The 23461-nt window shown below is 35.8% G+C and overlaps 1 protein-coding gene across 3 annotated transcripts in view; it reads left to right on the forward strand.

Annotated features, from left to right (window-relative positions):
• The window catches only part of USP32 (ubiquitin specific peptidase 32), a 79323-nt gene that overhangs the window by 43595 nt on the left and 12267 nt on the right, over window positions 1-23461 (forward strand). The window contains exons 8-26 of one of the 3 annotated variants that reach the window (XM_066979730.1): window positions 341-456; window positions 871-933; window positions 2636-2719; window positions 5320-5381; window positions 5498-5600; window positions 7504-7696; window positions 8838-9013; window positions 9774-9914; window positions 13345-13504; window positions 15828-15982; window positions 16702-16783; window positions 17644-17718; window positions 18323-18461; window positions 18721-18826; window positions 19450-19623; window positions 20202-20376; window positions 21275-21426; window positions 22158-22269; window positions 22842-23053. In XM_066979730.1, the coding sequence (XP_066835831.1) occupies window positions 341-456; window positions 871-933; window positions 2636-2719; window positions 5320-5381; window positions 5498-5600; window positions 7504-7696; window positions 8838-9013; window positions 9774-9914; window positions 13345-13504; window positions 15828-15982; window positions 16702-16783; window positions 17644-17718; window positions 18323-18461; window positions 18721-18826; window positions 19450-19623; window positions 20202-20376; window positions 21275-21426; window positions 22158-22269; window positions 22842-23053 (2480 nt within the window). The remainder of the gene's footprint in view (window positions 1-340; window positions 457-870; window positions 934-2635; window positions 2720-5319; window positions 5382-5497; window positions 5601-7503; window positions 7697-8837; window positions 9014-9773; window positions 9915-13344; window positions 13505-15827; window positions 15983-16701; window positions 16784-17643; window positions 17719-18322; window positions 18462-18720; window positions 18827-19449; window positions 19624-20201; window positions 20377-21274; window positions 21427-22157; window positions 22270-22841; window positions 23054-23461) is intronic. The other 2 variants (XM_066979731.1, XM_066979732.1) reach the window with 2 other exon arrangements.

Genomic DNA, 23461 nt, shown 5'->3' on the forward strand with positions numbered 1-23461 from the left:
GCTGTCTCCCTGCAAGGTTCTTCAGTTTTGAAATACCTTCATTCCACACTTTTCCAAAGCCATATTGCTGGAACTTAAAGGCATTGACTGGAAGTTTCTGTATGCACATATGTTACCTGCTAAGTCACATCAGAAAACACAGCACAAAATTGCAGGAATCTAGATTTCAGTTTATTAAACACAGCTGCTCCATTTCCTCGCTAACACACATGCATCCTGCCTCATCAAAACTGTCAGCACTAAATCATGTTCTTGTGACTCTGCAGACTTACATTCTGTAAGAAAAAAAAAGTTGTTGAGTAGTTCTAACATACAGACGTAATTTCCTTTTTTCCCTCAGTTTGCTTCAAGGTTTTTGACATTGACCGGGATGGTGTGCTGTCTCGCACGGAACTTAAAGAAATGGTGGTTGCACTTTTAGAAGTCTGGAAGGATAACCGTACTGATAAAATACCTGTAAGTTACATTTATATATTTTTCTTAGTCGCTTGCTTCTGTTTCCTAAAGTCATTCTTCAAAAGTAGGAATAAATGTCATGTTTCAGATGTGAATGATGTTCGAACGCTGTTTCAGTGAAATACAGGCATCCTTAAACTATCTTAACAGAGGAGTATTGATAACTGGATGTAACTTCCTTTGCATAACTTTACCCTGCCATTAACCAAAATAGAATTATTTGACTATAATGTATGCTGTTTCATATGAAGAAACCTTAGGTACAAAAGTGCAACTGTCTGGAAGCACTCAATTGTGAATTACATGGTGGTATCATCAACATTTCTGATGGTTATATTTTTATTCTGAACACATACAGCTCCAGAGAGTGCTTTGAGAATTTAAATCTGTTTTCTAATCCTTTTGTTTGTCAAGGAATTGGGCATGGATCTGTCTGAAATTGTAGAAGATATTTTGAATATGCATGATAACACAAAGGTAGGAATTTGCTGTTTCCTTATCATTTTTATATCATGGTATCTTCAGTTTATAAATAATAATAATAATAATAAAAGTCTTCTGCTTTCTTTAAAGCAGAGATGTGTCAATAAAAGAATCTTTCAAGAAATGTCCATCTTCCATTAACATTTTCCACAATTGTTACAAAAGAACATGTTCAATTTTGTAAGCCATTTTTACATACAGAACTAAACCAGATGAAATTAATTTGAAGCATATACCTTTTATAAGGCTTTGCGATGCATAATACCTCTTGAATCTGATGGTTGCCTTTTTCTGAAGAATGTTTTTTGTTTCATGTTAAAAATGAAAAAACGGGTAGTACATTAGTGTATCTCATGTTTTATGCTATATGAAAAGACGCATTATCCTTTTATGCTGGAACAACTGCATTAATTCAGTGGTTACTTAGGCATTATCATTATTAAACTGTTTTTGGTAAATAATATTGTATATAATCAATGAACTATATTTCACAGTATTGTTTCAGAGCTAAATATCTGTGAAACTATGGAGGCATCTGTCATGACAGAGCAACAAATCTTAATAGTTTATACTGTGCTTTATAGTTCACTGTGTGTAAATCTTTAATTATGTTTTTTTGAGATGGGCACCATTATCTGCAAACAATATAGTGACAGTTGTTTCCATTATATCATCCTCTGCTTCACTAATTATTAGAGGAAGAGTATCTGAAAACTGTAAATAGTTTGAGAAAAGCTATAAAGAATGGCTAGAAATGCTTGGTTACTTCTTCAATAGTTCTCTTGCCTGCTTGTACTTCTACAAAGTGGCAGGCAAATATTTTATTGAATTCTTTTATTACCAAAGCAGTAGAAAATACAGCTTCAATGAGCTCTTTTCATCCTTTGAGGTTTTTATTGTTTGCCCTTTTAATAAAGGGTAGTTTATAATAGCAGTCTCATCTCCACAAAGAGTTAAAAAAGAAGACTCTTTGGAATATCTTTCGTAGAACGTCATGAATGTAGTGCTGAAAAGAGCTGATGATGCAGTAATTACATAAATTACTTTACTTAACCTCTCTTCATATGTTAGCTTTGACCTGTGAACTCTGGAGAAATGGTGTGTGAGAAGAGGTGGACTAGCTGGCAGTGCTGTAAAAATGGCTATGAATTATACTAAACTCAGATTGTTACTGCCGCTGAGTTATGGAAAATCAGAAAGTAATTGCTGAAGATACTGGCCAGTGTTACGCTAGTGTAACTTTACAGGTGATTGCCAGTTAATAAGACTTGTGTTGTAAGTTAAGATCATGAGGATTTGACCTGCAATTGTTTTGCCCAATTCTCAGAGGATGACAGTGCTTCTGACCAGCCATGTACTGCTTCTTCTGCTTTCATGGTTTGAGGAAGTATGACTGCAGTTGAGCATGAGTAACTCAATCTGAATGATGTAGAGCAGGAGCAAAGGTTACACGCTGTGCATAGTTTGACCTGTGTAATCTCCAGGCTTTCTGGTTTGCTGCGTTGAAAATTATATGAGAACTGCATCTTTCTTCTTTTATTTGATCAATGTTTATTGTAAGAATGGTAGATGCTAATTTTTCTCAAAACACTTATCTTTGCCATGCCTTGTGTGGCACATTTAATTAGCATTTTAATAGAAATAGGTTAATGGTTTGGTTTATCCTTCCCCTTTCCTGTTACTCCTTTTAACTAAGCTTGGACACCTCACTCTGGAGGACTACCAGATATGGAGTGTGAAGAGTGCTCTTGCCAATGAATTTTTAAATCTACTTTTTCAGGTATGTTTAGAAGAAATTTAAACTTGAAAAATATGGTGATTAACTTCCCAGCTTTTTGCATGGCCATGAATTGCAGCGTCAGCATTTGTGTCAACGTGCTTGCAGTGTTGTCTATTGCAATAGGTTCTGTGTTTCTGCGAGCGCACATGACCTTGACGGGATGATTCTCTATTTGATTATTATTCTTTTCAGTGTATGGAGATGCCTACAGCATAATTTGTTAAAGTGAATGTAGTGTACTGTTCATGAAATGAAAAATTTCAAGTGTACCAGCAGTTAGATTTTCCATTAGAAAAAGGCTGTGTTTTTAAATGGTTGTTCTTCCAAATCTTTGCCAAGGGACACAGGAAATGAGCAAAGGTATTGCTAACTCTTTACAACCACTTTCCCTTTACGTTTTCTGTTAAAGCTGTCTAAGGAACCTTTCATTGCTTTCTTAATGGAGCAGTCCTTGAAAGCTGTGATATCATATCACTATTGTGTTGCACAAGCTGAGGATTAATTGTGCGCTGAATTTGCCTTTACTTGAGCTTGAATGGGGTTTTTTAAAATCCTTAAAATAGTCATATTTTAGTGCTGGCTCACTTTGTGCAGGAAAAAAAAAACCCTAAGAGTTTTCATTCAGTGCAGTTTGTTCCTTACCTGTATTCCACAGAACTAGATACTTTGAATTCAAATAATAATAATAATGGAGCCTTGAGATTTACCCTAATTTAGTATTCATTTCCAGCCCGCTTTTTTATCAGGAGGTTTACCAGGAAAGTGTTTCATCAGAAAGAGGCTGTGTGATTTTTTTTTAAAGTTAATATTGAATAGCATACTACTGATTCTCCAGTGTATAGCCCTAGATTACTTTTTAAATCATATTTGGAACTATACTTTTCTTAGAACTTTGGGCTGAGTGAGAGCATTCTGTGGCTATACCACAGCTGGAAAGAATAAAATCAGAATGTTCTGCAGTTTTTTTTTCTCTGATAGCATCAACTTTTGCTTACGTTGCAACCTTCTCAAGAATGGCTGTCTTTATCTTTGAAATGTCTAAAATCAACTATCTTACCACAACTTAAAGTTGGTTAACTGACAAATAGGTACGTGATGTCAGGGGTAGGATGAGTGAACGTGTAATACATTTACCTGAATGATTCGTTGCAATTTTTGTTACACATTTCCTGTTGCAAGTCGCATTTACAGTATTTTTTCTTCTGTCAGTTGCCACGTTTTCTTTTTAGACATCGTAGGTTTCATTTATTGTTATTTCCTTTGATACCTTTATCACACAAGGCACCCTCATCTCATGCTGCAGGCTGAAGAGCGTGCTCGCCCAGGACAGCCTGCCATTGATTTGTCTGGGCATTTATTTGAACTGTCATGAGCTTCTGTGTCTCATCTGCAGACAGAAAAGCTAAGTAGTCTGAGGGGAGTGCCTTGGAAAGCTTTTCAACAAATTGGTTTGTTTGCAGCAGGGGGAGTTTATGTGAAGAATCTGATACTAGCCCAGTGTAACATGACTTAAAAGGAAACATCAGAGCCAGCTGTGTTGTGTGTGCTGGAAAATCTGTTGCTTCCCAGCAACTAATGGCCTTTGTTTTATTCAGAATGAGAAATGGTCTCTCACACTGTAATATAAATTTAAATAAGATATCTCACCAGTCATTAGAAAGCTCCAGCTGAGATGCAAATTGGTAGCCTCAAAAGAGATGTAAGGGAAAGACGATAAATCATGTTATGAGTAGCAACCAATTTGACAAACGTCTTGGAGATGAGACAGCTGACCCTCCTCCCTGCCACGGGGAACAAAGACCCCTGCAGCCCGCGTCCCCGCGCTCCTGGCTCCTGCTGCACGCCCCGCGGCTGGGAGCTGCTGGGAGAAACCAGCCACACGCCGGGCTGCAGCCAAGGCAGGGGCAGCTTTGCTAGGAAGAGGGGAGGGAAACGTTGTCTGGGACTGCTGTCCTGCACTCAGAGTGAAAGCCCACCCAAATGGGGAGCTGGCTTAGAGGGTGGTGCCTTTTTCTTCGTGTGTTTTTTGGTGTTAAGAAAGAAAAGAGGAAGGAAAACGATTTTTAGAGAGCAGCTTTTACCAAATTTTCCGTGGTGACCTGTTGGTTGGACTGCTTTAAACTTCTCCCTTGGTCTCTTCGTGTGCTAGTTTTCCTTGCAGTCCCTTTTGCAACCACTTCTTTCCATTTCAGCTTATCCCTTTCCACCATCTTGCATTATCTTCATTTTTCCTTTCATCTGCCCAGTACATAAATGTGTCCTAACTTTTCGTATATCCAGTCCTCGTCAGTTACTGTGATCTCTCATACTGTGTGCCTTTCTTAGACATGAAAGTAATGAAAATTCATTTTGTAATCACCTTAATTTGCCTTGGAGCATTTGATATTCTCGGCATCTTTGTTTAACAGTGGAAAAGGGTTGTGAATCTCAAAGCTCCAAATGTTTCTGTTTAGTGATTTGTTTGATTATAGCTTACCTTGCTACATAGCTAAAAAAGAATTTTCTGAAAAGTCCAATTAAAGTTATTCTTTTCTATCATTTACCTAATGCGTGTTTCACAGTTGTGCAACTCTTAATAAAAATTGCCTTTCTTTTTCCAGGTGTGTCATATAGTTTTGGGGCTACGACCTGCCACTCCAGAAGAAGAAGGACAGATTATTAGGTGAGTTTTTTGCTCTGAATCCTTAACAGATTTCAGAATCACCTTTTAATATTTTCAAAAGAAGGATTTTAACTTCCCTTTTTCAACTAATACTTCACGTTGTTCACTGTTTGCAGAGGCTGGTTAGAAAGGGAAAGCAGATACGGCCTTCAGCCAGGGCACAACTGGTTTCTTATTGCAATGCCATGGTGGCACCAGTGGAAGGAATATGTCAAATACGTAAGTATAATAGCACTGTATACTGAATAAGGGACTTCTTTGTGTGTATGAATGTGTTAATGAAAAAAGAGTGGAAAAGAATTGTTTTGCCGAATCATTGTGTCACAGTGAACTTTTCACTACAATTTCGTTAAACTGTCACCTTTCTGTTTTGTTTCAGCATTCCTAATTGTCAAAACATGTTTGAAGTAAAAATGTACTCTCCCAATAGTACTTCCCTAAAGTCTTTTGTCCTATTTGATAATAAAACTACTTGTTTTGGTTTTGACTTTGCACTTTAGGACCATGGCATGGTTCCTGTGCCACAAATGCATACTGTCTGTTTTTTTTGGACAGGCAAAGGGAGGGTATTGATATAATCTGACTTGCAGGCAATGATGAAAAGTAGTCCAATACCTGATAATGATCAAAGGAGTCCTGCTAAAACCTTATGTTACATGGTGCTCTTTAAGACCTTCCAACTAAAATATTCAATTTAAAGCTTCTATGTGACTTTTATGTCCATGCCAAAGAAAGCATGCTTAATAAATTTATTTAAGATGGAGATAAATACTCCTTGCAGATGACACAACCAAGAATGCCAGAATATAAACTATTTCTTAGAAGAGTTGTATATGGTTATAAGGTGTCACATAAGTATTTGATTTAAAAAAAAAATCAAATAACTAAAAAGGTTTAGAAAATTGCAATGTATGCATTAAATAACGTAATTACAGTCATTCTTTGTGTACAATTAGTTGGACAAATGATGGCTTAAATGACTGAAATACTAGGCAATCTGATCCTTGTTATACTAGGAGTACTCAGACGTGCATGTGACTTCATACCTACTGCTTTGCATAATAGCAAAATGCCATTAGTCACTCTGTCTGCCTCTTGAGCAAAGAGAGCACTGGAATTTCCATGGAACCATATAAATGATTACTGTTATTCTAATGCACATTTTAGTCTTATTTTTATATTGTGCTTTACTGCACAGTTTTGTTATTTGACAAGATAGTATGTTTAATGATGTGATAAATAGGGGACAGTATAAAACAGGAAACACCCCTTTTTCCACTGTTTTTACAATGGTGTCCGTTGCATGGATGTTATTTGTTTTCCTCTGAAGCTCAGTTAATCCCCTTTTTCTTCTTTTTTCATTTATTGAAGCTTCTTCTTCTTATTGAAGCTTCTGAGTGCTCTAAATTGGATAGGATTCTTCTTACATTTTGTCTGTACTGGGCAAAGTTGCCCTTATAGGGGACACAAATTTCATTCTTCACCTTTGTTTTCGCCGAAGTGTCAGCCAGATTGCCTTCACAATGCTGCTTCTACGAAAGAATAAAATGTGAACTCTTTCACATCCTGCATAGCACAGGAAACCTTTAATCATGGTAATCCTAATTAGTAATAAATCTGTTAATAACAAGGTAATTGTGGTCTGTAGTTTCATCAGTTTCTATTTCTCATCCTCTTCTGATACTAAGATGTTTCTGTGACTGATCAAAACAGGAAATTAGGGAAAACTAAATTGATCCAGGTTTGAGAGAAGAAGGCGTTTTGCTCTTCTGCGTGCTGCTCTTGTTTGACCATACAAAATTCAACAGGGACCAATCTTCAAATATTTATAGTCTCTTATAATAGTTGTCTAAAATGGTTGCCTTTTTATGTATCTAGGTAGAGAAAGTAATTCTGATATTTCACCATTTTTATGTTGTGCAGAAGAGTATTCCATTGCTTTAACAATTTGGGCAGTTTTTTCTCTGAAGAGTTTTCATCTGTAGATGTAGAAAGGTTTTTTTCTGTGAAGTTCATTGTGATATGTGAAAGTGGTTACACAAATTTTGGTGATGGGTTTGATTGTTGTTAAGTGTTTGATACTAGCTTATAAATAACTTTTTTACTTGCCTACCAATTTTAGGATGCAAACCCTGTTGTGATAGAGCCTTCATCTGTCTTGAGTGGAGGTAAGAATTCACTCATAGCTGCTGCAGCCAATACTTCAGAACAGGGAGAAGACAAAATGGGAGGTCTTAATTACTTCAGTGCAACAGAAGAAAAGTTTTCAGATAATATTTCTACTGCATCAGAAGCCTCAGAGACTACTAGCAGCAGTAAGCATAACATCTTATTTCCTTGGAGGTTTATTGTAGAACAAGTTTTGAGAAACTACATGCTGCATGGATTCCTCCAGACAAAAAGATAACAAAGTTTAGGTTGCAGAAGTGTCCTACATGTGGATGTCAGTGGATTATTAGGAATTTTTAGCCTCTCACAGAGAAACAATAGGCAGTCTCATTTAAACAACAATTCATCTTTTGTCCTATGATTAGTTTCCAGAATTATTTTAAAGGTATTTTTTTCATTTTAGTTATTTTCTGAGTGATATATTTCCCCTACTCACATTAAGTTATTTCTGGCTTATTTCTGGTTGGTATTGTAGTATGTCTTGCAATGAGATTGCCTCATTTACTGTGAAGATGAGAAGAAAAAAAATAGGAAAAACAATCTTTAATTTTACGGGGCATGTCATTTAAGTGAGCTTGTATAGATTCTAGGAGCCACCTTTGTGAAAGAAAGAGAGATTTTAGTGATGGTTTTCAATCAGTTCTTGTGAGAATTTGAATTTTTTTTTTTCCTTGTAAAACAGCTGAATATCACACCTAGTGTTTTCAAATCTGTGCCTTAAAATTGTAACTTGAACAATAAATTAACACAACCCTTTTCAGGGTGAAGAACAGGGGAAAAGTCAGGAAGGGAAACAAGTTTTAGATTAAACGTTCTTTATTTTTTTTCTTTAAGTTAAAATTTAGATTTATCATATGAGTAACTAAAGGATGTTCTATAAGAAAAAAAGTCTTCTCAAGGAGATAAAGTAAAAATAGAGCATTATCGCTTATATTTTCAATTTTGTATATAGGATTTTCAAGTTTGACATTCAAACATCCAGAAAACAAGCAAATGCCAAGAACATTTGCTCAAGCAAACCTAGTTAGGCTGTTAACATACCAGCATTTATGTAAGTGTCTGCTTTGATAAGTAGAATTCATATAGCCACTTAGTCACCTTTTTGAGAGCACTAATATAGTTGTTACTCCATAGTTAGGAAGAGTTGCATATTTTACTGAAGTATGAAGGACAGGAGACTGCTTCAATGACCTTTAAAAAAGGATATCACAGTTTAACTGATCCATTAATGTTTTGTGGATGGAGTCACTAACTGAAATGGAGATTTTTTTTCACATTCTGTTACAGATGCTCTTTACCCTGGCACACCAGGGACTGATGTATGTTTCGCTAGGCAGCATAATACTTCAGACAACAATAACCAGTGTTTCCTTGGAACCAATGGGAATTCTTTGCTACAACTTAATCCTCAGAAACCAGGAGCTATTGATAACCAACCCCTTGTAACGCAAGAACCAGTGAAGGTAAATGCACCTGACTCATGCAAATATAGGAAAAGTATGTTTTAACATAGTTTTATCACAGCTTTTTGTGTGTTGCTTTTTTCAGCTAGTGGCTTAGTTCTAAATTTAAACATTTAAACTGCTTTGTTGTATAAGAAAGTTTATTTTTAATTCTTAAGAGGAAAAAAATGTGATATTCTTATGAGGCTACTTATTGAGTGTTTGGTTAGAAGAGAAATATTTAAAATGTTCTTAAATAGCTTCACAAAGCTTGCAATTAAAGAAGGCTTTTATGAATACAACTTTAAACATTAACTATAAAATGTTTTTATAATTTAAAACTTCATTGTTTTCAACTTAAATATAATAGCTTATTCCTATTGCATGGAAACAGAAAATAGTTAACTAAATTGAACAAAAAATTTTTTTTTTCCAGTATTCATGGAAGCAAAACATAAATCACAGACCAGCACTATACTCTATGAGTATAGATTGTGTTTTCCTATGCCAAACTTGAAGCTGTTGGAGTAGGTGACACAAAAGAGAAACATAATATGGCTTTTATAATGGACAGTCTTTTAGAGAAATAGTAAATAGTGAAACATTAGCATTAGTTCTTGTTTTATTTACAAACTGTCTTTGGTGTGAAAAGCAGTTGCTAATTGCAACTTAAAAGTACTTTAATAATTAAAAAGGGTTCTATGTTCATGAACTAGAATTGTTGTAGCTGTATACTATTTTTTGCACTTGAGATTTGACAAAATGCCTTTTTGTGTGAAAGGCTGCATCATTAACAATGGAGGGTGGAAGATTAAAGCGATCACCGCAATTGATTGAAGGAAAGGACTACATAATGGTACCGGAGCCAGTTTGGAGAGCACTTTACCATTGGTATGGAGCAAATCTGTCCTTGCCCAGGCCGGTAAGTTGTGATTATAGGCACTGTTTACTTGCCATAAACACTTAAATGCATTTAACCTTCTAGATAATTTTTCAACTGTTCTGCGAGGAATAATAGGAAAAAAAAACAAACACCACAATGGTAAAGTTAAAACTGGGACACCTGTTGCTTTGAAATGGCATTTCTTATCTCAATTTCATGAAAATGCGGGGAAGGTAACAAAGGCTGTCCTTCAGTCGCAGTACTATAGAAAACACAATGCACGTGACTTGGTGGAGATATAGAAGAATAAATGATAATACATGAGCACAGTAAAGAAAGCAGTCAAGGACTATCCTTTGTTGAAACGATTGCCTACGAGCACTACCAATTGTTATTTTGAGATCATACATTTAAAATAAGTATTTCTTTATTATCATTATTTTTCTAGTATTCTGATAATTGCTCTTTTTTTTTTTTTTAAGAGTAACTAAAAATCCTGATGCTGAGGCAAGCAATGATCATTCTTTTTCTTCAGCACAAACTCAGTAACACTCCTCCAAACTTATGGAATACTCATTTACTCATTTGCCAGCAAATAATTCATATGTAGTGAATTGTACGTTTCTTGTATTTTACAGTAAGCGGAAAAACCAATGAATTGCAGTAACATTGTGAAACAGATTTACAATTAACATAAGTATATCCATTGTGTAATAGAAAATCTATTTCCAAATTGGTAATGTTGTGGTCTTATATCAACAATTATTTAATTGTCTGTAGTCACTTAGAACCTTACAATGAAATTGACTATTTAGCAAAAGCCTATGAAAGTTAAGGTGATATTTGTACTTGTTTGTATAAAAGTTTTCTTAAAAACCTTTGAAAAATTGAAATTGACTTTTTGTAACTAATACTAGTATTTTCTATATTAAGGTTGTAATATTCTTAATTAAAGATTAATTTGGGGCACAATGCAGAATTTAATTTTTGAATGTGTGAAAGTGCTTTATATTAAATGGAATTGACTAAGTGGACTAATAATTACTCTGCGTTATCCCAATGAGATATTTTTTGGTTGCAGTTAAAACAGCAACAATATTCCTGAAAGAGAAGCAGTAATTATATAGAAACAGTCTTTGTTAAATCATATAATTTGCTCACAGTTTATTGGGCTATCTCTGTTTCTTTGTATGTATTATTGCAAAATGATTAACCGGTCATAATCATTTGGAACTAAAGCTGGCATGCCTTGAGTTATTAATATTCAATGTATCAAAAGTAGACTGAAGCTAACTGAAAGCTAAGAAAAATTGTAGTAATTTGCTCGCAAGTAGAGGCATTGGAAGTTTCTTTAATTTCTGTTGAAAAGAAAGGTATTCCATACAGTGGTTTATTTCTTCTGTGTCCCGTAGTCTCTTACCTGAGCTACACCTTAATATTTAAAAAAGGAAGCGAGCATTTTTTTTTGATGGTAGCAATAGAGATTAAGCGATCATTTATTCTTGAATGATGGCAGGGTTTTAGAGGCCAATCTTTGGTTTTGCCTTCAAAGATCTGCTTTCACTGCAGCCCTTAAATTATTAACATTGGGAGTACACCTAAAACCAGAAGGTTGCAGAAGGCTATTACCGTATTAAAAATTCTCTTGCCTGAGGTGTGGAGCTGGGTTCCAGAAGGAAACAGCCAGCCTGCACCTCTGAATAGGATGCAGCTTAGAAGCCCTGAAATTGAAATACAATGATCTAGGATGTGAGGAATTTCTATTTTGAGAGGGATCTCAGTGCTCAGACAATAAATAACTTCTCTAGAATAGCTTGGGTAGATCTTCTAGAATTTTTGCTTTGATTCTTGGTGTTTTGCGGAATTGTCCGACCAGGATTTCTCTGAGACGTGGCCAGACAATGTCCAGGCGTGATTGTTACTTCAGAAACTTCCCTGACTCCCAGCAGTTGTGGCTGGAGACTCTCACATCCAGTTAGGTAGCCCCAACAATTTGCAGTACCATTTGGTCATAATGGCACTAAGAATTCACGTATGACTGCCAAGCTGTACTCACCTTTTACCATTCTTTGATAGAATTCACCTTGTAGTCAGCCGAAATCTCAGGATTCCAGGACTGCCTGTATATAAAATACTCTTACTAAGGTGTGAAGCATTTTTGAGCCTGCTAGATGAAAATGTTTATATAAGGCAGGCCTCATTTTAAAATGTTTTGATTCCAAACAGATCTTAAGTTGCGTTTTTCTTGACTTTTTTTTGTATTAGTTTTATGTTTTGTGTTAGAAATGGGAGAGAATTTGCTGTATGATTTTTGCTGATTTGATCTGTTAGCCATAGTATTGACATGGATTTTACAGTGAAAAATCACTGCCTTCTGCTACCCTCCTCCCACACGTTCTCCATGGAAACAAACACCTTTCGTGATCCAGAAAGGGCACATCACTTTATGCACAGCACAAACTAATGTGCTTAAGATTTTTACGATAGTGCCATTAGAAACAAGACTTTATTCAGAATGAAAAAAAAAAAAAAAGAGTTTAGATATCCTGTCTGTAAAAATATAAATAGTGGATGTCTAAACTTTAGCTTTTCAGTTCATAATTAAAGAATCTTTTGGGATGCAGTTATCTGAACCCTTGAATTTGTGGAGGGAATTGGGTTTTGTGCTGCCGTGTACACAGGCAGCGCAGACAGTGCCAGGCTCCCGCCCCGCAGCAGGGACCATCAGGTGGCTTCTTTCCAGAAGATGTTTTCGTTGTAGCTGAAGTTTAATACCATGACACTTCAGCGCATTATGTTGCTTCTCGCAGCTTAAGCTGAGCGTTTTCTTCTGATTGTCACTTTCACAAAAATAGTCGTCCTGCTATTTATGTACATCAGTATTCGGGCAGATACAGATAGCGAAATCTTTGTAGGAACGTTGACTGAAAGCCACAAGTCACGTTCTGGGGAAATTTCAGCTACTTCTGTCAGTGTATCAAAATGCAAAGTAAGTTTTAATTTATCTCTATAATATGAAGTTGTGAATTCAGTAGTATAGTTCAAAAAGAACAAATGTCTTAATGTAGCGGTGTTTTTTTGTTGTTTTTTAACAGTTGTGAACCTTCTGTGTTGAAGTATAGACTGAGTAGAATTACTGAGGTTCATTGTAAATTCAAGTATATTTCAGGAATGATAAGAATGTTCTTTCCATAGCATTGTACAGGAAACTATGCTTCCACTAAATAAGGTGTTTGCTTTTGGTAGTCTGAAACTAATAAGCTTCCAAAGGTACTTAGAAATCAGTAAATTTTTATCGCTGTGGATGTTTGCCTAATACCCCATAAGAAGTTCAGAGGATTTCTTGTCTCCTAGTAAAACATAATTATTTTCTATCCCTCCACTTTAATCATTACTTCCTGTTCCTAATAGGATTTCCTACACGTTTGGAACAGGAGTCTCTGAAATGTGTTTTAAATGTCTTTACTAGGTGATCAAAAACAGCAAAACAAATGTGCCTGAACTAGAGTTATTTCCTCGCTATCTGCTCTTTCTGAGACAGCAGCCTGCCACTCGAACACAGCAGTCAAACATCTGGGTGAATATGGGTATGATGAGCCTGAGAATGTTTCCTCAGCATTTACCTAGAGGTAACTTAAGAATGCAGCAAGAATACAAGCGCGCAGTTTCTAAGAAAGCGAGACCCACAGCTGTAGAAGCGAGCTTGCTGCCACTGTGCTTGCACACCAGCTAATCAACTGTAAGGCACAATCAGCGTTTGGTAAAAAAATTTCAAGGCTTTCCTTCTATCTCCTTTTGAAAGGAAGAGGCTTGAGGGAGCGTTTTCAGTGAAGTCAGTTAAGTTGTGTAGTTTCTGCAAATAGATCGGTGAATTGAAAGTGAGAAATGAGCACTGCATAAAATACAGGGCTAAGATCTGATAATTCCCTCTGGCAGTTAATTATGTAGCCAGGGTACATGCACCTGTGCATTGGGGTGTGTTTCTGATAGTACGCTGATATAATAAAGTAAATCATTATTCAGCCAACTGGTTCTGAGTCACTTGGGCAGCTGGTCTTTAATGCCCAAAATTATTTAGTACCCTTTAAAAAGGGGCTTAATTAATGGAATGTGAAGACTATTGCTTGATACAGTTTGGAAAGACATTCAGTAGAAAGTAAACATCCCACTAAAATACCATAATTGTGGTGTTAATGCTCACCAAAAGATTGTACAAGTAATAAGCTATAAGAATAATCTTGTAGCTTTGCATGTTTCTGCGGGCAAGTGTTACAGGGATTTATTTTCAGTAATTGGTTTGTGTGTGTAATTGCATATGTGGTTTATGCAATAGGTCTGAAGAAATACATGATTTCCGCATATTATGTGCATTTGAGTACACACAAATAAATTGGGTACTCACAATAACATATATCCAGAAGTGGGCTCACCTGACTACTGAAAACTAAATCCTTCTGCCTTATTACTCAGCGTATGTTTAAAAATCTCATGCAGATGCTCAATTTTTCACTGCTTTGATAGAATCTCAAACTTAACCTGTAAATGGTGGCTGCCTGTTTGATCAAGTTCCGCTACAGAAACTGCCTGCTACCCAAATTCATTTTTCGTATTGATCTAATAAAATAGAAACTGTTTTGTTTGGACTTCCTAAAAGACCGAAAGTCAAAGAGAGGGACTTTTCTGACATGACAAATTTGATCTTGATTTGTAATTATTTCGCTCTTCACTAATTTATTTGCCCAATCAATTATTAATCTTTTTGAGTTTTCAAATGTGCTTTCTTGCTGTAATCTTACAACTAATCCTCTGATCCTTAATCTCAGAAAATGCTTTTTTGTGTTCCTTTAAAAAATAAATAAATTAGTACTTTGCCTTGGTATCCTGAAACAAAACCGATGCTTTGCTGACTTATGATTACAGTATAGTTTTACTCTCTTGTCAAATTGCATGTATTACTGCATCTTTTCATACGGTGCTACTTTATTTTACTCTTTTACATTGTTCTATTTTCATCATTAAAATTTGTAGTTACTTTAGTAAAGCAATTGCCCAGTCAGGCTCTATAACACAAGCTTCGTATTAATACGCTATGGACCTGTCTTTGTAGGAGTGGGGAACTTCCTTCTCCTCCTCTAGGTTAAACTAAAGAAGCTCAGAAAATAAAACATAAATTTGGTCTCATCTATTTCAAACTGCACTTTTGTAAATGCTTCGCGTAAAGGTGAGCTCATTTTATAGAAAACAGCAACAATCTTGACTGATGGAATTAATTTGTGTTCCAAAGATGAGATTGTTAAGAAATGTTGGTGAAAATCATAGGCATCTTCATAGAACATGTGTTGAGGCTGTTAGTTACAAAGAGTACTTTTATTGTCAAACTGCCAGGCTGATTTCATCTTCGCAGGTCAGAGTTCATCCCACAGAAGAGCTGGAGCAAAGTCATGCTACTCCCAAGAGTAGTCAGCCTGATTTTTATTTTATTTTTACCTTATTTTTAACTGACAGTGTGCTCTCAAAATATCTGTGATGTTTTTGAAGCCCTTTATTTTGAAAATTACTATTGTCTTCGATACTTTGTCTTTAAGAGGAAAAAAAAAAAGAGTAGTCCAGTCATTTAAAAATTTCTTTTAAATTATTTCCTATGAGAATCTTAATGGAGTGGTTTTCTAATAGGTTTGGGTAATAAAGGAGATGAGTTTATTGTCTTTGCAACAGCAAGTTTGTTCTGTGTTGATGCGAGACATCCCCAAGTGTTGGTAACGGCTAGCTTTCATTTCATTACTTTATCCATAAACAAAAGCAGAGGAACTGTGTACTTGTTTTTCACCAAAAAAAAATAATAATACTTAGAGTATGCATAATGTGTAAGCTGTTATTTATCTGGGTTTTATTTCAGTTTGCATATGGGTATATATGTTATCTCTTGTTCTTTTCTTATGGTTGCAAATCCAGGGAATGTACCTTCACCGAATGCTCCTTTAAAGAGAGTGTTGGCTTACACCGGCTGCTTTAGTCGAATGCAAACGATTAAAGAGATACACGAATATCTCTCCCAGAGGCTGCGCATAAAAGAAGAAGATATGCGCCTCTGGTTATACAATAGCGAGGTAAATGTCAGTCTTTTTTTTTTTTTGTTTTTAACAGCTTTTGAATATTGTATATCATATTCTTTTCTAGATACTATTAAACACGTGCACAGAAAAAAAAAATGAGCATAAATTCTCTTCAAGATTTAACCACCCAGGATGGAAAACTTGGGCCAAAACGTGCAAAGGTTTTACTCATGCCATTTTTTGATTTTTGTGCACCCCAAGCAGTGAAATTTAGGTTTTTGTGTCATTAGCCTGATAAACATCCATTTATCCTGTGATATGTTTAAAAATTGGCAATTGGCTTACTGAATAATACTCTTGCTATACAGTTTAATAGAAACTGTTTTAGATGGAAGTAAAAATCTGTGCTTTCATTGGCATGCATGATGCTGTAGACTCCTGTTGACACAGCCAGCAGCCATCCAGGCTCTCTTTCACATGTGTATGTGAAGAAATCAAATGAACAAGCAGAATGTATTCCTCCAAACCCTTAAGTGTATATAATTCTCTCATGCTAAAGGAATGCCACGTAAAACTACAGCATTGAAATAAATCCTTGTGGAGATTAGTGAACTGCTGTATTTAATTAATTTTGTTTAATTAATTAGGGAACTAGTACTCTTATTTATGTGAAAAAAATATTAATACTATTTTAATTTCATTGCTTTGAAATTCAAACATCCTTAGAGAATTTTCGATCTAGAATAACTATATGAAGTATTTTTCTCCTGCAGAACTATCTTACTTTGCTTGATGATGAAGATCACAGATTGGAGTACCTTAAAATCCAAGATGAGCAGCATTTAGTAATAGAAGGTATAAAAGAGCACGTAAAGTTGTTTACACACTAAGAGCAAACAGTTTTTTTATGAGTCTATATATTCTTAATAGACTGTGTAAGTACATGGTTGTGAAATTGTCCAAACTACTATACAAATACATTAGCCTAGTGCCCAAATATTTAATCTTTGGAAATATTTTGGGAGGGAATAGTATGTGTACATTTCTGTCTGTCTCTATACATTGAGAAAAATATAGGAGGAAGCACCAAAGTTTCAAAGAATCTACTACGCCTATAGTTATAACTAGAACAGCAGAGATAAAGCAAAACCCGTGTGAAGCACCTGATGCTTTTTGTTGTGTTTTTTCCCCACTGATTTTACAAGAGTTCAGGTTATGATATTTGCATGAATGCATTCGTACAAAGCAAAAGATGAAGAAAACTGCACGTTGCAGTCCGTACCAGGTTCATTTCTAAGAATTTCATTATAAGCTGCTTTTATTTTCTTATCTGGAAAGAACCTAACATGTTTGGACTTGGCTGCTTGACTGACTGTCCTCGTGGTGAAAATGCCTTAAAAGCAATCAATACCTTTCTTTTTTCAATTTCTGTTGCATCTCATCCTTCTGCCATGCAGTACTGTGCCTGGCAGAGTAGTTTCAGTCACAAATGAATCAGGCCTTTGCTGGAGGTGCATGGATCAGCTGACTTTTTAACTAGTTTGACCTGACTTCTTGTTTACTCTCTTATTTCGAGAAACAAAAGTGTGCATACTGAAAATAATTTTATGATCAAAATTAAAAAAATATTTGCAAATTTTACTTAAATCTCTTTAGCTGTATAAGCTCTCTGGAATAAGTAATAAACAAAAATCTTACACCATGTCTCTTTCTAGTTCGAAACAAAGACATGAGCTGGCCTGAAGAGATGTCTTTTATAGCAAACAGCAGTAAAATAGACAGACATAAAGGTAAGTACTTGAGGTATGGTGAGAAGAAAAATCCAAGAGGGTATATTATGTTGAAACTCTTTTTAATCAAATTGCTGTTAACATTGGAAGAGGTCTTTTATGCCTTTGCGGCTTTGCTTATTCTTTCTGTTTTATTAACATAGCTGCTAGAAAAGTGTGAGGGTTGGATGAATAGATAGATGAATTTTCAGATATTCAGATGCAGCAGTAGCAAATTCGGGATTTAATGTTTATTATCTTGCCTTTTTTTTTTTTAAGGTGAGGAATAGTTAAGATTTTAACAAAGGAGTCCAGAAGTTGCAGTACCATAATTATTTAGCTGACAGTAGTTTGTCTGGCTTGTACTGATATCCATGGTGGATGGAATCCAACAAAATACTTAATTACCTCAATTTCTGTTGGCTTAAGTAGAGTTGAGAGAGCAGATACTTTGAACAGGCTGATCCTCTGTAGCATCTCTGCTAGCTGTAGTCTCCTAAGTGGGAGCATGTTAAATTGTTATGGTTGCGGTGAGAAGGTCACATTCTGAACTTCACTGATATACCATTCCAGACTAATTTTTCACATCTGCAGAAGTGACATAATTATGTTTCCTTTCTCTCAGTTCCTACTGAAAAGGGTGCTACTGGATTAAGCAATCTGGGTAACACATGTTTCATGAACTCGAGTATCCAGTGTGTCAGTAATACGCAACCTCTGACACGGTATTTCATCTCAGGAAGACATCTTTATGAACTTAACAGGTAATCTGTTTGAGACCTTTGGCGTTTAGATATCATAGCTGATTTAAGATCAGTTTCAACTTTCAGAAGTAGACAATATGAATAAATTCTTTAAAGTTTAGTATTATCAACTATCAGCTATACAACAGGTAACTAGCTTGGATACATGAAACTATAAACTCTTTTGTTTCTGGAAGAGCTAAAACAGTTCAGCATGAAGCCTTTGCACTTCCTTGTTTAAACCTCATGCTTATGGTATTAATTACTTCATAAATTCTAGGACAAATCCAATAGGAATGAAAGGACACATGGCCAAGTGCTATGGGGATTTGGTTCAGGAGTTGTGGAGTGGGACTCAGAAGAATATAGCACCATTAAAGTTGCGGGTAAGTCTGCGATGTGTGTTATTTGAAGGTAGAAAGCAAGAATTTCTTTGAGTAGTGGAAACCTTTTAATGCACTTTTTCCTGGTGTTAGCTGTATTGGTTCTGGGACTCAGACTGGTATCTCCCTAGAGGAGGAGAAGGAAACGTGGACACACATTCTGTGTGTTAGAAGTTGGCTGCGAAACCAGCAAGCATGTGCTGGGAAGACAGTCGTCATCATGTACATGACTCCGAACTGGTCACAGAATTTAATTTTTTGGGAAAGGACTGTGTCAGGACAAAACGCCCATGTGGAGGTCAGGGTGTGTGTGTCCTGGTGGTCAGGACTTGAACAGCTTTCTGTTGAATGTAGTCATGGTTCAGCAATTGTAAGCTCAAAAGAGTTAACTGATAATGAATCAGCGGTTGTGGTGTAAGATGTGGATTTTTATAGCCCTTGTTAGGAGCAAAAGATAATGGATTTACCTGTAAATGATCTTTTGTTCTGAAAGCATAGGGAGTTGTCTTTAACTCTTGGCAATTGCATTTCCGCTTGTCGACAGCATGCATCTTCTCTACAATATTTTGATTTATTTTTACAGCTTTTGTCACATAATGTTAAGTAACTTTCTGTCCTTTTTGTAGTGGACAATAGCGAAATATGCTCCAAGGTTTAATGGCTTTCAACAGCAAGACTCACAGGAGCTTCTAGCTTTTCTTTTGGATGGTCTTCATGAGGATTTGAATAGAGTTCATGATAAACCGTATGTTGAACTGAAAGATAGTGATGGTCGACCAGACTGGGAAGTAGCAGCTGAGGTATGGGTTAAAGCTTTTGTTGTTGTTATTTTGATTTTTTGTTTGTTGGTTTGGTTTGTTTGTTTATGTTTCCCCCTCATAACACCAAGTTGCTAGAAATTACTTTGTTTCTCAGGAAATCTAAAGTTACTGATGAGCAAGTGTGTGACAATACTCTTGCAGGAATGGACCATCTTTTGAAACTTGTTAGATCTATGATTTAAGGAGTCAGTTTCACCATTGATCTGAAAATGAGCTCCTTTAAATATTATGATAAAGGTATAAAGATAAAATCTCACAATCATTTTGAATGATTCAGAGTAATGAATATCAAAAATTTTCAAGGTGATGATCCTTTCAGAAGTACTTCAAATGATGTCGTACCTTGATTATTGTGTTAAGGGAAATAACTTTTCTTTACTCTCATTGAAACTAAACACTTAATCTTTATAATAAATTGGTAAGACACATCTGTGGAAAAGTATTTGAGTTCCATAGGCTGACAAAACTTTCTGGTCTTCCAACACATCCTCTTTCCTGTAGTTCAAGCAAGTAGTCCAGCTTCTAACTTTGTATTGTTTTCCTGAAATTTGTTTTAGGCCTGGGAAAACCATCTGAGAAGAAACAGATCCATTGTCGTAGATTTATTTCATGGGCAGCTGAAGTCACAAGTAAAGTGTAAAACTTGTGGACATATAAGTGTTAGATTTGACCCTTTCAATTTTTTATCCTTACCTTTGCCAATGGATAGCTACATGCACCTAGAAATTACAGGTGAGTGGTGGTATTTATTGTAGCACAGACAAGTTCATAGGGAATTAAAAACTGCATGTAGAACAGATTTTCAAGGAACGGCTCTAAAACATCCAAATTTTTGTCCATATTTGTACTTTTAAAACAGTAGCATTATTTTAATATAATAGAGTACAAGAATTTTCATTGGAATGCAGTTAAACTAAAATAAAAGCTTTCTTTCTTAGGAAGAACTTCTTTACTGAAAGGGTTGTTAGGCATTGGAATGGGCTGCCCGGGGAGGTGGTTGAGTCGCCATCCCTGGAGGTCTTTAAAAGACGTTTAGATGTAGCCCTTAGTGATATGGTTTAGTGGAGGACTTGTTAGTGTTGGGACAGAGGTTGGACAAGATGATCTTGGAGGTCTCTTCCAACCTAGACGATTCTGTGATTCTGTAAAAACAGAGCATACATGGTCCATTTCCTATCTTGACTAAAAAAAACTTAAAACAGCAACATGTAAAACTGAGGTTTTTAGAATTTTACTTCTATTCACTGAAAATCTGTATTGTGGAGGTTGTTCTGAATCTGTGTAGGGTGAAAAAGAGAGGCTTGGGGCTAGTGGACAAACAAAAATACTTCATGGTTTGTGAACTACACTATGAGGAACCAATATATTGTTGTAAAACAGGCAAAAGTAAAAATGATAAAAAGCTAAAGGAAAGTTGCATCCATTTTCTACTGCCTGTGCAGCAAGGGATTTTCTGACATTTGTCTGCAGATCTTGAAAATTGTCCGATAATAAAAATAAAATAAAAAATAATAAAAAACTGATCTTAGTGGGAAAAAATACTTTCTAATAAGTAGGTAGGTGTAATGTGTTATTCTCATTAAATCTTTCCTGGTTTGCTGACCAATGTGTTTCTTTTTCCCCTTTAAAGTAATCAAATTGGATGGTACTACGCCTGTTCGATATGGCCTGAGATTGAACATGGATGAAAAGTATACAGGTTTGAAAAAACAGTTAAGTGAACTCTGTGGGCTGAAACCAGAACAGATACTCCTTGCAGAAGTCCATAGCTCCAATATAAAGGTAAAAAGAAAAAAAAAATGCTACAAAATACTTCTCGTATTTCTGATTATTCTTTGACACATCGGCAGTGTCTTCGTGCTTTTCGATATTAAGCTTTGCCCACAAGAAACGTGAAGTAATTTAACTGAAATTGTGATTAAAAAAAAAGCGAGCTTGGTTTTATCTCTATATGAACTTTATTTAATTCATGTTTCACTTTTAAGCTGTAATTTGGCTTTCTTCAAATAGCTTTAAAACCAAGTAAACTGAGCCAAGATAAATCACTTGTAAATAAAATGAAAAATGATGTGGAAGCTCACAGAAGTTGAATTGATTAATAATGATATTTAACAAAAACATGATAAAATCATCTTGAGCTAATAAATCTCAAGTTAGAGTGCTATGATGAGCTTTAAACGCTGTCAAGAGGTTGGAGACAAATGATACCTGGCTTAGTTCTGTATACTGGCTATGTATGTGTTTACATCTGTATTTTTGTTTGCTGTTATTGAGTAGGATTTAAGCTAGGGGCTTACAGTCTAGAACCAGTAATACCTCTCAGGTCTTGCTGCGGTGGTCTGCAAAGTCTTGTGCTTGTTGGCTCTCCTTTATCTAGAAAGGTGTGACAAAGCAGATGGGAGGGGAGAGATGATCCGATAGGTGTACTTACTTTCAAAAGAACAAAACATATAAGAAGTCGCAGATAGAAGCATATACATACCTGACTAACTTTTTCCCTGTTTGCAATGAAGAACTTTCCTCAAGACAACCAGAAAGTCCGGTTATCAGTGAGTGGGTTCTTGTGTGCATTTGAAATACCCATTCCAGGATCACCTACATCAGCATCAAGTCCTGTGCAGACAGGTAAAAGAACACTTATTTTCCTGTTCACTTAAAACGTACAGTGCTTGGGTACTGCAGAAATTCAGGAGAAAAACCTTACTACTTAATACAACTGAAAAAGTGAGGCATAAAGAAAAGCCAGGTAAGTCCAAGTTGTGATGGGCAGAGAAGCTGTGAGCAGTCTCAGTGCCTGCTGATGTCCTGTGATCCTTTTTAGGGTTGTGCCCAGAGCAGTAGTCTGAAGCAGTAGTCTGATTCATACATACTCATTTTAGTTAGACACATGCAAAATATTTTCTTGCTTGTGGATTGGCTCTAAAGTGGGATATATAAATATCGGAAGTATGGTGTTCAGTTTTGGCTCCTGTTTTGTTGTCTGTTTTCATGTATGAACTGTAAACACCTTTATTATTCCTTGTTCTTGCATACTCTGATTTTTTCAAAGTTTTAAGCAAATAAAAGATTATGTATTGGTCTGAAGGAGAGTAGCAGATATTTCATGAAATGCACTGAACAGAATGGAAGGCGTAAAGAACTTGTGCTAAGTTATAGTTGCTGTAGATAAAAATGAGAACGTAATTTTCTGTCTACAGATACCTCGACTGGATCATCAACTAACGGAGCACCCAACATAATGATGAATGGGGACCTTCCCAAACCAACCCTGATTCCCAACGGAATGCCAAATACTGTAGTGCCATGTGGAACAGAGCGTAACCTCGCCAACTGGACTCTGAACGGTCACATGCCCTTGATTTCTGACAGTCCATGTACAGGGTATATAATTGCGGTCCATAGAAAAATGGTTAGTGGATTTTGCATTTGTTATAAATTATTCGCATGACACTGTTTGAGAAAGTCAGTGAGGGTATTTTTTATGTCCATATGATAAATTAAGCTGTATTTCTTATGAGGGGAACATGAATATGTTTCACTATTATGTATGCACCAAGTTATACGGACATGCAGCTCATGTAGATTTAAATTATAGTGTCTAATGTTGGTATATTTTTCTTTCCCTAGTATTGGCATGCTTCCCAGTTCTTTAACACTGAGATGCATACTTGGGCACTCACTAACTCCCTGAGTAAATGTTCCAGGATTCTTTGAGCAGAAAAAAAATCTAATTAGGGGAACTACTTGAAATGTGTTTCTTCCCCAGTATGTGGAACAGCCTTATTTCTTACAGAGAACCAGAGTGAAGATATATAGT

Source organism: Anser cygnoides, chromosome 18, assembly GCF_040182565.1.
Source record: "Anser cygnoides isolate HZ-2024a breed goose chromosome 18, Taihu_goose_T2T_genome, whole genome shotgun sequence".
NCBI classification, from domain to species: domain Eukaryota; kingdom Metazoa; phylum Chordata; class Aves; order Anseriformes; family Anatidae; genus Anser; species Anser cygnoides.